This window comes from Stenella coeruleoalba (assembly GCF_951394435.1).
Source record: "Stenella coeruleoalba genome assembly, chromosome: 1".
Taxonomy (NCBI): Eukaryota; Metazoa; Chordata; class Mammalia; order Artiodactyla; family Delphinidae; genus Stenella; species Stenella coeruleoalba.
The window spans coordinates 12821101-12834740 of NC_137169.1; the positions used below are offsets into that span (position 1 = coordinate 12821101).

The 13640-nt window shown below is 55.4% G+C and overlaps 1 protein-coding gene across 1 annotated transcript in view; it reads left to right on the plus strand.

Annotated features, from left to right (window-relative positions):
• Positions 1-13640, plus strand: part of LOC307195047 (protein-arginine deiminase type-1-like) — a gene marked incomplete at both ends in the record, with an annotated part of 32338 nt that overhangs the window by 7099 nt on the left and 11599 nt on the right. The window contains 8 exons of the mRNA XM_079938696.1: positions 5975-6155; positions 7255-7324; positions 7979-8040; positions 9617-9734; positions 9821-9946; positions 11927-12099; positions 12248-12351; positions 13403-13526. Of these exons, the coding sequence (XP_079794822.1) occupies positions 5975-6155; positions 7255-7324; positions 7979-8040; positions 9617-9734; positions 9821-9946; positions 11927-12099; positions 12248-12351; positions 13403-13526 (958 nt within the window). The remainder of the gene's footprint in view (positions 1-5974; positions 6156-7254; positions 7325-7978; positions 8041-9616; positions 9735-9820; positions 9947-11926; positions 12100-12247; positions 12352-13402; positions 13527-13640) is intronic.

The window sequence follows — 13640 nt, forward strand, 5'->3', positions numbered from 1 at the left end:
ACTGCTCTGCTCAGCAAACAGGGGCCGTGGGGATGGAATCGGAACGGAGTAAAAGTACTTTGGGGCCCGTGATGTCCCTGCCCTGGGTGGATGCCATGAGGGCAGGGCCAGGGGTGACTCATCTCTTCTTTCCTGGTGCCCAGCGTGGCACAGTAGGTGCTCAGGAAATGCATGTTGAGGCAGAGCGGCCGACAGCACTAACAGGACTCCGTGTGCTCCCCGGAGCTGACGTTCTTTAGGGCCGGAGCCTGTGGGGGTCTGGCCAGCTCCGTGGGACTGTTGGCCACAGTGGTTCTCGGCTCCTGGCAGAAGCGACCACAGACCTGGTCGTACCCGAGAGGACTTGCCAGGTCCTGCTGGCTGGTCCCAGGGCATTTCTTGTGGCTTCGGTCCAGGGAACGTCAAGTCCGGGACACCTGGAGAGTGGCACCTCTGGGGCTCTGGGCAGACAGGTGGCTGCTCAAGTGTGAAGGAGGAGTCACAGGCTTGGCTGGCCTGGTCTGCTCAAGGGCTGCCCGCCAGCTTGCTCCTCAGCCTTTCCATCCAGTTCTGCATTATTCTCCCTTCTGCCCTCGCCTCTCCCCCGGCACAATGCCCTGGACAAGCCTCCAGGGCAACCTGGTCCTCTGCCGCCACCCCCATACCCACTCCCCTAGCTGGAGGCGGGGTCAGCCCCATTCTGCCCTCCCTGCCCAGACCCTAGGCTGGGCAGAGGAGTCCCCTGACCCATGAGATCATCCCTGGGGGCTGGTGGTGTCCAAGCAGCAGGTAGGATGGACGGCAGGGGAGGGGCTCCATGATTGCTGTGTTTCTCTTCTCCCTAGAGACCAGGTGGTCAACTTCCGAGTAGCGGAGGTAAGGTGTGGCCTGTGGAGCCCCAGTGGGAGGAAGCTTCTGGATACAGGTTGCAGCCAAGTAAAAGGAAAAGCTTTCTAATTACCTGAGCTGTCAAAGCACAGAGGGCTGTAAGGTAGTGAGCTGCCTGTTCAAGCACAGGGTTCTGCGACAGGCAAGGAGCTGGCCAGGATGGCCTCTGAGACCCCTCTCCGACCCGAGGCCTGTGAAGATACACCCCAGTCTCATTGTCTTAGGGCAGAAAGGGGTCAGAGGTCATGGTGCCATCTTCCTGGTCTGCACTGACTTCACCCTGCAAAGTTCAGGTGCGTGGAGGGGGAAGAGAGCTCTCCTGCCTCAGTGCCCCACATCCTGCCGGCTCCCAAGGGATCACATTGAAGCGCTTGTGTTGCAAAGTTTCAACATTTTCCTTTTTCCTTCCTACGTCTTCCGTGACTATTTCCTTCCTCCGGTCCCCGCCGGGGACACGCTCAGGGCACACACACTCATTTTCAAGTCAGCGGGACAGCATAATATAGAAGACAAACCTGCCGCTCCTTCCATCCTTTACCAGGAAGGTTACTTAACCTCTCTGAGAAGATTTTTTCATCTGCTAAATGAGGACAGCAAGGGTTCCTGCGAGGGTTGTTGTGAAGGGTAGACGAGGCACCAAAAGCTGAGCATGGGGCTTCCCTGGTGGCGCAGTGGTTGAGAGTCTGCCTGCCGATGCAGGGGACGCGGGTTCGTGCCCCGGTCTGGGAAGATCCCACATGCTGCGGAGCGGCTGGGCCCGTGAGCCATGGCCGCTGAGCCTGCGCGTCCGGAGCCTGTGCTCCGCAGCGGGAGAGGACGCGACAGTGAGAGGCCCGTGTACCACACACACACACACACAAAGACAGGGTGAGGGAGAGTGTTTCGGGGTGTGTGATCAGCTCGTGCACATTCTTCTGATTGGCTGGTGGTGAGGTAATTGGGAGTCAACATCATCAACCTTCCAACCAGTCTGGGGTCTATGTGCTTGTGGGCAGCATACAGTTAACTTCTTCCACCTGGTGGGGGCTTCAGTATCTGCAAAAGAGCTCAAAGGACGTGGCTCACAATATTATCCATAGCCCTTGAGGAGGAACTAGAGATCCTTGACTTTGTTTAATGGCTAAACTATTATTATTTTGTCTTGCTTGGCTGTTTTCCATTGTTTCTGCATTTTCTCATTTTTCTGATTAAATTTATTCTTTGGAACTTGGGGGAAGGCCTAGGAGGCTAAAATTACAAACAAGAGGCAGGCAGAAGACATGGTGGAGGGGGGTCTGTCCCAGAAAGGTCCATAGGTTCTTTTTTTTTTTTTTTTTTTTTTTTTAGCGGGCCTATCACTATTGTTGCCTCTCCCGTTGCGGAGCACAGGCTCCGGACGCTCAGGCTCAGCGGCCATGGCTCACAGGCCCAGCCGCTCCGCAGCATGTGGGATCTTCCCAGACCGGGGCACGAACCCGTGTCCCCTGCATCAGCAGGCAGACTCTCAACCACTGCGCCACCAGGGAAGCCCGGTCCATAGATTCTTGCTCGGGTACAGTTCCACGTTCCTGGGTTGCCTTGTCCTCAACCATAAAACAGGGGTTTCTTGTACCCCTTGCCCACACCAGACACCACGCTGGGTGCTGAGAAGACAGTAGTTTTAGTGAAAGTAAAATAGGAAAATTCCCCACATTCTAGAGGGAGAAACAGGAGAGACAGGCAATAGAAAAACATGTCAAATAAACATGACATGTCAGGTGACAAGCGCCATGGGTTGAAATGAAGCTGGGTCGTGGGGTTAGGGAGTGTGGGGTTCATGGTGTCACCCATGTCACACGGACTTAAATAGGGCAGTCAGGGAAGACCTCTGAGAAGGAAATGAGGCATGGAGGGCCCAGCGGAGGCTCGGGAGCTGAACATTGTGAACGAAGAGAACCCAAGTGCAAAGGGTCGAAGGCAGGAGGGAGCTTGGCAACCGGAGGGAGAACAAGAGCTGGGTTTGCAGGAGTGAGGAGGGCGTAGCCAACTCCGCGCAGACTGCAGAGCCCCCGGGGAAAGGCTGTGAACAGAAGGGATGTTGAATGACTTCTGTGTTAAGAGGATCCCTCTGCTGCTGTGCTGAGACCAGATCGTGGGCAGCAGGAGAAGAAGCAGGGGGACCAGCCTATTGTGAAAATCCACATGGAAAACACTGGTGCCTGGACCAGGGCGTTAGGCGTGGAAGAGACGTGAATGTCAGCAGGTGATGCTGTAAAGGGGGAGCTGACAGGGTTCACTGGTGACTGGATGTGAGCTCGAGGGAAGGAGAGAAGGCCAGGATGAATCCGATGATGGGGCAACTGTGGCCTGACCCGGGCAGGTTTGGACGGGGCAGAAGTGGGGAGCTAAGAGTTTCGTTTTGGACACGTTAAATGTAAAAAACCTGTTAGACACCCTAAAGAGATGTTCAAAAGACAGCTTTGAGTCTGGAGATGGAAAGTGGGGGTTCTAAGTCTGGGAGGCTTAGGTTCCTATGGTAACTGACTAAACAATGGCAAAGGGCAAAGGGCAAAGGAAGATGCCTGCAAGTGCCTCTTGAGGATGGTGAGGCCAGGAGTGGGGTGAGGACCTGTGGTTCCTGCCAGCAGCCTGCAGGGCTCAGGGGCCCCTCTCCACCCCAGCCTCATCTTTAAAACGAGAATAATAATTGCCTTATGGGGCCATGATGTGCGTCAGAGAGCCAGGTCCTGAGTGGGCCTTGGGCCTGTTGTAACTATGACCATCACCACCATTGTCAATGGGGGCCATTGTTTGTGGGGACTGAGTGACCACGGCAGGGATCTGGAAGGGGTGTCTGGTTTCTCCAGGGGCTTTAATACTTCGGTGGTTTCTCAGGGATACAGGAAATGATGGAGGCAGGAGGATGTATCAAAGGACCCTTCTGGGCCTGGCATCTTTGCAGTCGGGTGGACGTTTGCAAGTTGACTTGACCTTTGGTGGTGGCCTTGAGGCTGACGGCTCTGTCCTGGGGGACGGCAGTGGGTAGCCCTGACACGTAGTTCCCTCGTCCGACTTCCCCTCCGGGGTGTGTGTTCCACATGGCCAAACGCCTCATGGAACCCTGGGGCCCATCACAGGGCTGGGGCAGGGAGGCACACAGCTCAGGTTTATTCAGGGGTTGAAAAAGGACAAGCGCCCCCAGAGGCCCTGCTGACTTTGCTCCTAGTGCCCTGTGGCCCGAGTTTGCAGAGCATCCCCTCTGAGTCTACGGCCCAGGAAGGCTGGCCCCTACCTGCTGTGGCTGGAAGCAGCTGGTGACTTGAGAAGTAGCGTGGAGGCCCAGCAGATGGGTGCCCCCGGCTGGGACCTGGCAGACTGAGGGCTTCCTGATCCCCCTTTCTGGAGCCCAGAGCTCTGGAGTATTGGGTGGATGTGGTATATCAGGTAGATGGGGAGAAATTTGCAGGGTATGGCCTCAGTCAAATTCTGTACCACTGGGTGCAGATGGGCCTGAATCCCCCTGCAGACTAGGGGCAACTGAATCCATTCATTCATTTAACAAGTGTTTATGAGACTGACCACACACCAGACACTGTTATAGGTGCTGGGAGCTAGCAATGAGCAAAGCAGACAAAACTCCCTGACCTTCTAGCAGGAGAGACGGACAATACCTAACAGTATGAAGAATCAGAGCAGACAGTGCTTTGTGACCACCTAGAGGGGTGGGATAGGGAGGGTGGGAGGGAGACGCAGGAGGGAGGGGTTGGGGGATATATGTACACATATAGCTGATTCACTTTGTTATACAGCAGAAACTAACACAACATTGTAAAGCAATTATACTCCAGTAAAGATGTTAAAAACAAACAAGCAAACAAACAAAAAGAATCAGAGCAGAGTGGCAGGGACAAGGAGAGTGTGGGAGAAGGTGGGACAAGGTATAGCATTAAATAGAGCGATGGGCGGGGGGTGCTCACTGAGAAGGTGACATTTAAGCAGAGCCCTGAAGAAGGTAAAGGAGTGAGCCTTGTGGATATCTGGGGGAAGAGCATTTTATGCAGAGGAAACGGCCAGTGCAAAGGCCCTGAGGCAGGACAGCCTGGCAGCTTCATGGAACATCAGGAAGGTCAGTGTGGCTTGAGCAGAGTGAGTGAGGACTGAGCCTAGTGGGGTGGAGGAGGTTCCCGGGGGGTGGCAGAGGGCAAATCGGGAGGGGCTTTTTTTTTTTTTTTTTTTTTTTTTTGCGGTACGCGGGCCTCTCACTGTTGTGGCCTCTCCCGCTGCGGAGCACAGGCTCCGGACGCACAGGCTCAGCGGCCATGGCTCACGGGCCCAGCCGCTCCGCGGCACGTGGGATCTTCCCGGACCAGGGCACGAACCCGTGTCCCCTGCATCGGCAGGCGGACTCTCAACCACTGCGCCACCAGGGAAGCCCGGGGGAGGGGCTTTTTATGCCAGTGTGAGGACTTCGCTGTGTGTGATGGGAACCGTTGCTTTTGAGCATAAGAACAACGTGATCTGTTCTGAGTGGGGAACAGGCTGGAGCGGGCACAGGTGGGCTTACGAAGCTGCCCAGCACTCTAGGTGGGTGCAGGGGTGGCAGTGGAGGAGATGAGAGGTGCTCTCAAACGGATTTCTTGTTGGGTTAGAGAATTTGGAAGCATAAAAGCAGGAAGCTTTGGGGGAGGTGGGGGATTGAGGATGTCCAGAGGTTTTCAGTCTCTGCTCTCTGGAGCCTCAGGGGCCACGGTGGGGGTGGAAGGGTTAAACACCGTGGCTCGGCACCACCCCCGGCTCCCTTTTGTCCTTCTTCTGTCTGGGGTTCCATGCGAGGTCCACTGAAAGGGCTCTGCCACTAAAACAGAGCTCAACAGCCACTGCTCTGCTCCAAGCCCTTCATGTTGCAGAGGGGGAGACTGAGGCCCGTGGACGACGTGCCCAGGGTGGGTCACGTGGAAATCAGTGGAGAGCTGGGATGGAGCCCTGGGGCCCAACCAGGTTGGTCTCCCGGCCAGTGGGCCCCTCACCCCCCGCCGCTCCCCACTCCAGCTGTTAGGGGGTGCCGTTGCATAGCCGGGTAGCCCCAGCCCACTACCCCACTGGTCTCTCTCCTGAGCCCCCGGATGCTCTCCTCTCTCCTTTCTATCAGCGATGTGCCCAAGGGTGCTGAGACCTTCAGTGTCTCTGGGAGCTCCGGGGTGGAGGTCTTCACGGTCTACAACACAGCACAGGTGACAGAGCCCACAGGTAAGGCCTACTGGCCCCTGAATGCCGGCGTGGACGTGATCATATCTGTGGACACAGCCAGTAAGGCTTTAAACGATCTCGAGGTAAGAGGCTACTTCCCCACAGAAGGTAAGAGCCCCCCACAAAGCACACCCCGTTCACACATCACCCCCACTCAACCAAACCCCACAAGGCTTTGCCACCCACATCCACGCGACACATCCTGATACAACCCAACCGACACCCAAAGATGCAAACCCACCCCAATGCCCCAACGTCACACGCACGCATACACGAGTGCTCCCGTAACAGCACAGCCTTCCTGCTCACCCCCTCAAATTCACAAACACCCGCATTAACACAGCTCCGCACAGACCCCAAACAAGCCCCCCGCTCCTGTGCAGACAGGAGTTCTCGGCAGCACCCACACACACATGCATGCATGTGGACACAGGTACGTACCAGGGTGTGTGTCTCCCACCTAAGGAAGCAGGAAGCCTTCTCTTTCACAGAGGATACCCTTCTTACTCACCCTCAGGCACCCACCACATACACAGTGACCCCTGATTCATTGATTCAGCCTTTTCTCCAACGACACCAAAAAGGTGGAGACTGTGCAGCTGTTGAGAGTAGGGGCCCTGGAGCTCAAGTCCTACCTCTGAGCCCCATCTACTGGGGTCATCCTGGGGGCTCACTGAGATGGCCTGGGTGGAGCCCTGGCCATGGGTTCTGGGGCATGGGGAAAGCTCTGTGAGCTTGGGCTGCTACTGTGGGGTGGGGGTGGGGGGTGGTCATTGTTCCCATTTTACAGATAAAGAAACAGAGGCCTAGAGAGGTTGAATAACTTGCCTGTCCCTAGTGACAGCTGTCCCTTCCCTCATTCTTTCTCTCTGACATCCCCATGGGTTCCTGAGGATCCAGCTGCTCCCTCTGGGATCCTCCTGCACCCCATCTGGCCCTCCTCGCCCCTCAGCCCAGCCCTGGGAGCTGAGGAGGCATCCCAGCCTCTCCAGCTGGAGAAGGGGGCTGTGGATCCAAGCCGGGAGCCCGTGGGCCTTGGGCCTTCAGCAGCAGGGAGTAGCTGGGACCCCCATGCCTCCCCTACCTCTAAGCAGGGCCGCCGGAGTGTCCCCTAACGCCCCCTGTCACAGCCATTTCTGAAGGGGTGGCCGTGCTGGCTTAGGACTGACCATGTCCCCACAGGTGCAAGTCTCCTACTTCGGGCTGCAGAAGGCTGCCCTGGGCCACAGTGTCCTCTGCCTCACTGGCGCCGGTAAGTCCCACCTCCCTGGCTCTCCGTACAACCACCCCTCCATGCTGACCGCTTGAGGGTCTTAGGGGAGCCCCCAAGTGCAAGGCCCACGGACATCTTCCTCCCCCATCGAGGAGCTTGGCTTCTTCAGAGGTGGTTCATCCACTCTAGAGCCTCAGGGGTGGAGTCCCGGCCATACTTAGGGCCATAAGAATCTGGAAACTGCACTGCCCATGGGTCACCAGCTAGACCAACAATAGGCCTCCTTCATCCAGAGTCTGCCTATCACACTCACTGGAACTTCAAGACATCACTAAACCATGGAGAGCCACACACTACCTTGGGCCAGACCCCGGCAGCTGGCCCTGAGAACTGCAGAACCAGCACCTAGAACCTCAGGCCTGATCCCGACCTCCAGAGTCAGGGCCCCCAAGAGCTAGCAATTCAGCCCACATAGATGAGTCAAAAATTCAAGAGCCAGAGCCTTGGGTCCCTCCAACACCCAGAACCACACGGGGCTGCCACAAGGGCCTCTCAGGTGTTGGGTGTGGTCCCCAGAACAGGACTTCCTGGTTCCCAAGGGCTTGTGGAGGGGCCGAAGCTTGCCCCGACCTGGACGTTATGGTGCGAGGGTGGGCCTGGGGAGCCCTGTTGTCCCTCTACATCTCTTTGCAGACATCTCCCTCGACGTTGACACGGGCCGCACGGGCAAGGTGAAGAGGAGCCACGGTGACAAGGTGGGACTCTCCTGGTTACCCCAAGATGGCAGAGTTGACAGGCAAACCTGGGGGTGGTCCTGGGGTGGAGTGGGCTCTTCCTCCAGAAGGGTGATGGGTTCCTAGGGTCTGTGGTATCCAACAGTATAGGGAAGCCATCTGAGGACTCCCAAATCAGCATGAACGGGCCTTAACTTACACTGTGTGATCAACATGCTGTGTGACTCCTGGAAAACAGCTTACCCTCTCTGGGTCTCTCTTGTGCCACCTTAGAACTGGGATTAGTTCTTTTTCTTGAGGCCTTTTCTATTTCCTGGGCTGTATTTGGACCCCCAAGCATGGTAGGTGACTTGTCAAGTGACTGACAGATCGTGAAGAGTGAGGACGAAGATGGGGTGGGCTCAAGGCATTATCCCACCGGATGTATCTGAAAGCCATCCTGGGAGGGTAGAAGATATGATTTGCAGGGAAAGACCCCACAGAGGAAGCCTGAATCATATAGAAGACTTTGTGGACAAGATGGGGTAGGGCTGCCACGGATGGCTGTGCAGAGTGTTCACTGCACAAGGTTGCTTGGGCAAGGTGGCGGGTGGGGCCTATGATATAAATCATGTCTTGGGCGCCGGTACAGAGAAGCATCTACCCAGAGGGGTGAACAAGAGTGCCATATAAGTTAGCAGTGGTCCTGTGAGGTCCCCCAGACCCAAGTTTGAATCCCATCTATGTGACTTGGGGTTCACACCCCAGAGCCTCTTTTCCCTCTTCTGTGAAATGGGGAAAATAAGCCCTGCCTTGCGGAGTGTGCTGGGGATGAAGTAGAAGCACGTCAGGAAGGGGACTTCCCTGGTGGTCCAGTGGGTGAGACTCTGCACTCCCGATGCAGGGGGCCTGGGGTTCCAACCCTGGTCGGGGAACTAGATCCCACATGCATGCCGCAACTAAGAGTCCGCATGCCGCAAATAAGAAGTATGTATGCTGCAACTAAAGATCCCACATGCTGCAACAAAGATCCTGTGTGCCGCAACTAAGACCCAGCACAGCCAAAATAAATAAGCAAATAAATTAAAAGAAAAAAAGAGAAGCACATCAGGAAGAGCTTTGATCACAGAGGCAGGGTTCCAGCCATCTTCCCCACCTCTCTGCTCAGACTATCTTGCAGGACCTGCAGGATCTCAAGTGAAAGTCAGAGAAAACTGTGGGACAGGCCCCAGGAGAGGACTGGCATGGGGAGAGTCTCCCAGGAATTCTCCAGCCCCATCAAGGTCAGGGCGAGGCAGTCTTAGTCTGCTGGCAGGACCAAAGCTCAGCAGACTGGCAAAGGCCATTTCTGGGTTTTGCGCCATCACCCTTCCTCTTCCAGTCTGATGGCTGGGAGGAGCTGTTGTTCAAGTTGTTCACTGCACAAGCGTGGAGTGGCTCTGGGTGTAGGGACCTGGAACTCCATTCCCCAAATCTATGATCCCTCTATAAATCTTTAAGCAAACCCAGAATACAAAAGTCTCCAAGTTAACAAAGCAGACAGCTCTAGCCATGTCCAGAACCCCTTCTCAGAGACCCCTGGGTCCCACTGATCCTAAGTCCTCTTGCTTTGCCACAGAAAACCTGGCGCTGGGGCCCTGAGGGCTATGGGGCTATCCTGCTGGTGAACTGTGACCGGGATAGTTTCAGGTCCAGGGAGATCGACCTCACCAGCACCCAGCTGACATCACTGGAAGGTGAGCAACAGAAGGGGTGTATGGCGTTGTCCAGGGTGATGGTGTGGGATGGAGCAAGATCGTCTCATGGGCACCCCTCTCTCCAGACCTGCAGGACATGGCCCCAATGGTGCTGAGCTGCGATGGCCCTGATGAGCTCTTTGACAGCCACAAGCTGGTCTTGAACGTGCCGTTTTCTGATTCCAGGAGAATGGCGGTCTTCTGCGCTAGGGGTGAGTGGCCTGGAGGGATCTCTTCCCTTCCTGCTCCATCTTCTGCTTCCCAAACCATTCTTCTCTTATCCACCTCTCTCTCTCCTTCCATCATCATTTTGTGACTCTCACTACCACTTACAAACAGCCACTCCATCAGGACACGACGTATCGCCCAAGAAAGAGGTTCCCAAACTAGACCCATTTTACAGAGGGGAAAACTGAGGCTCAGACATGTGAATTCACTGCCCTAAGGTCCCACAACCAGTTGGGGATGGAGCAAGCATTCAAAGCCAGTCTCTTGGGCACCAAAGCCCCTCTTTCCACTACCCTTGCCCTTTCTCCTGAGCCCATCCTTCCTCTGGTCGGTTAGCATGGAATGAGTTCTTGATGTAAAACAGCAGTGTCCAGGCTGGGTGGGGTGGAGGCAGGGACTAGCACAGCTGAGGCCCAGGCTTGCCTTCAGAATCCAGTTGTTCTGACAGTTTATTAATCAAAGTCTGTGGATTAAACAAACAAACAAACAAACAAAAAAAACCTGGCAGAAACACTAATCCTTAACCCTGAGGTGCCCTTACTCATTTTCATAAATCACAAGAGACCTCTCCTGCCCCTTCCTTCTTCCTCTTCATCCTCCTCTGTTCAAACTGACTCAGAGCTTGTCCCAGCTAAATGAGCCTGGCAGGGACCAGAATGTTCCAATGGTGGAAGGTTACCCAGGAGTCCAGCTTGGAAACACTTACTGTGATACCAGAACGTAAGCAAAGTCTCCGTAAGTGAGCTGACAACATTTCATGCTGTGAGAGCGTGCCAGGGTGGCGCTTCCCAGACAACCCTCAGGGGAGGGGAAAAGGCTACGGGCCAGAACTACTATGTGCCAGGCGATTTTTTTAAAAATTTGAGATGAAATTCACATAACATAAAATTAACCATTTTATTTTATTTACTTTATTTTTTTATAAATTTATTTATTTTTGGCTGCATTGGGTCTTTGTTGAGGGGCGCGGGCTTTCTCTAGTTGCGGCGAGCGGGGGCTACTCTTCGTTGTGGTGAGCGGGCTTCTCACTGCAGTGGTTTCTCTTGTTGCAGAGCACGGGCTCTAGGCGCGTGGGCTTCAGTATTTGTGGCACGTGGGCTCAGTAGTTGTGGCGCACAGGCTCTAGAGCACGGGCTCAGTAGCTGTGGTGCACAGGCTTAGTTGCTCCACGGCATGTGGGATCTTCCCAGACCAGGGCCCAAACCTGTGTCCCCTGCATTGGCAGGCGGATTCTTAACCTCTGCACCACCAGGGGAGTCCCCAAATTAACCATTTTTAAAGTGAACAATTCGGTGACATTGAGTACATTCTCAATGTTGGGTAACTACCACAAAATTTCTAGCTCTAAGACATTTTCACCACCCCCAAATAAAGGCCTGTACTTATTAGCAGTCACTCCCCGTCCCCCAACCCCCAGCCCTAGGCGACAGCTAATCTGTTTTCTGTCCCTGTGGAGGTACCGATTCTGTACGTCTCGTACAAATGGGATGATACGATATGAGGCCTCTTGTGTCGGGCTTCTTTCACTTAGTATAATGTCAAGGTTCATCTGTGCTGTCGCATGTATCAATACTTCATTCCTTTTTATGGATGAATAACATGCCAGCATAGGGACATACTACATTTTGTTTATCCATTCGTCCGTTGATGGACATTTAGGTTGTTTTCATCTTTTGTGCCGGCTGTTTTTACTTCCTTATCTAGTTTAAAGCTTACGCTGACCGCATGAGAAATGTAATATTAGCCCATTTTACAGGTGAGGAACTGAGGCTCAGAGAGGTTGAGTCATTGAGCTGAGGTCACACAGCTTGCACATGGCAGAGCTGGAGGAGTCCAAGTAGATCTAACACAAAGGTGGTTCTGCCTCTACATTCCTGGCCTTGGGTTTCCTGTCCTCACATCCTCGCAGCCCCACACCCCTGTCCCAGCACTGGGCCCCCAGTGCTGACTCTGGTTCCCCCTAGGTGGGAATTCTCTCTCAGACTACAAGCAGGTGCTGGGGCCCCAGCAGCTGTACTACGAAGTGGAGCGGCATCCGGGGGAACGGAAGATCAGCTTCTACGTGGAGGGGCTCACCTTTCCCGACGCTGATTTCTTGGGGCTGGTCTCTCTCAGCGTCAGCCTGGTGGACACCAAGGTATGTATGGCGCTGGGGGCCGTGATAGAGGATGAGGGGCTTCAGGGACCAGCGTGGAGGCTCCAGGACCGGGAGGCTGGGGGCTGCGGGGTCTTGAAGCCTGATGGGGCTCCCTGCAGGGCCCACTGAGTCCTCATTTCCCCCCCAGACGCTGCCTGAGGTGCCCTACTTCACAGACACCGTGACCTTCCGCATGGCCCCCTGGATCATGACCCCCAACACCCAGTGCCCCCTGGAGGTGTATGTGTGCAGGTGAGGCCTCGCCCCTCCTGCAGCTCTCCCACCGTCTCTGGACTCATAGAGATAGGAACAGAATGCCGTACCAGGCTTGGCCCTGCCCTCATACTGGACAGATTCATTGCAGGCACCCACGGACACAAGCTGGGAACAGGATAGCAGCAGGCTGGCTTGGGCCTGTCAGCCCCACCTGCTCTGAGCAGCTAAGGCCCTGGCTGAGGTCAATGACTCAAGTCCAGCACACCTGCCCTACCGTGTCCTGCAGGTAGCAGCCCCAGAACATCTAGGATTTATTCCAGGCAGTGGGGCCAGGCCCCGTTCAGACTGCTGGCAGCTGCGGGAGACCCAGCCTTGCTCAGATGTGGGTGTACTCCTGGGCCTGCAGAGAACTCGGGACCCAAACTCCAAGCTCCTCTGTGAGCCCTGGCCCAACCCGGGTCCCTGGTCCTTCTGCCATCTCTCAGAATCCTTGTCAGGCCCCTTGATGGGCAGGTGAGCCTGGATTGGCAAGGCTACTCCGGGCCTCTGCATCAGAGGTCGGACCACTGGAAAGGGCCATAGATGACTTGGAACATAAGTCAAAAGGCCAGGAAGGGTGTGGCCAAACAGGTTTGCTCTGCTGAGCTGGGCCCAGGTGTTCAGAAGGGCACTCTTTCTTTCTGTTTGCTCACTAACACCATCCTGACTCCTTTGTTTAGGCCAGTTGTGAGAAACAGGAGGAGATGGGGCTACCTGCCCCCTCACTACCACCTTAACCAGTGAGATTCAGTCCCCAGTCACCTTCTCCAGGACTTATGGTGCCCTGCCTTCGGGCTCCACAGCCTCGGGCCTGTCCCTCCCCTTGCACCTGTCACCTGATGTGATCTGGGGACATTATTTGTCTCTGTCATTAGCCCATGAATCTCTCTAGTGCAGAGACTGGGTTTGAACCCCTGTGCCCAGGGTCCACACGGGGCCTAGCACAGACCGCACCAAGGCCACCCCATCTATCCCCTGCCCCCCGGCCCTGAGGCCAAGGCCACAGTCAGCAGTCATTATTTCGCTCCCCTCTCCCTGTGTTTTGCAGTGTCTTAGACTCCCATGGCTCAAATGAGAAGTTTCTGAAAGACATATCTGACCTGGCGTTGAAAGCCAACTGCAAGCTGATCGTCTGCCCTTGGACTGAGAATCGGAATGACCGCTGGATCCAGGTGGGTGCGGGAGCGATCCCGGGAGAGGAGGGCAGCCCGGGAGGCCTGAACCCCGTCCTTTACACTGGCTTTGGGAAAGCTGGCCTGCGCAGGCTCCTACTGGCCTCTGTTTCC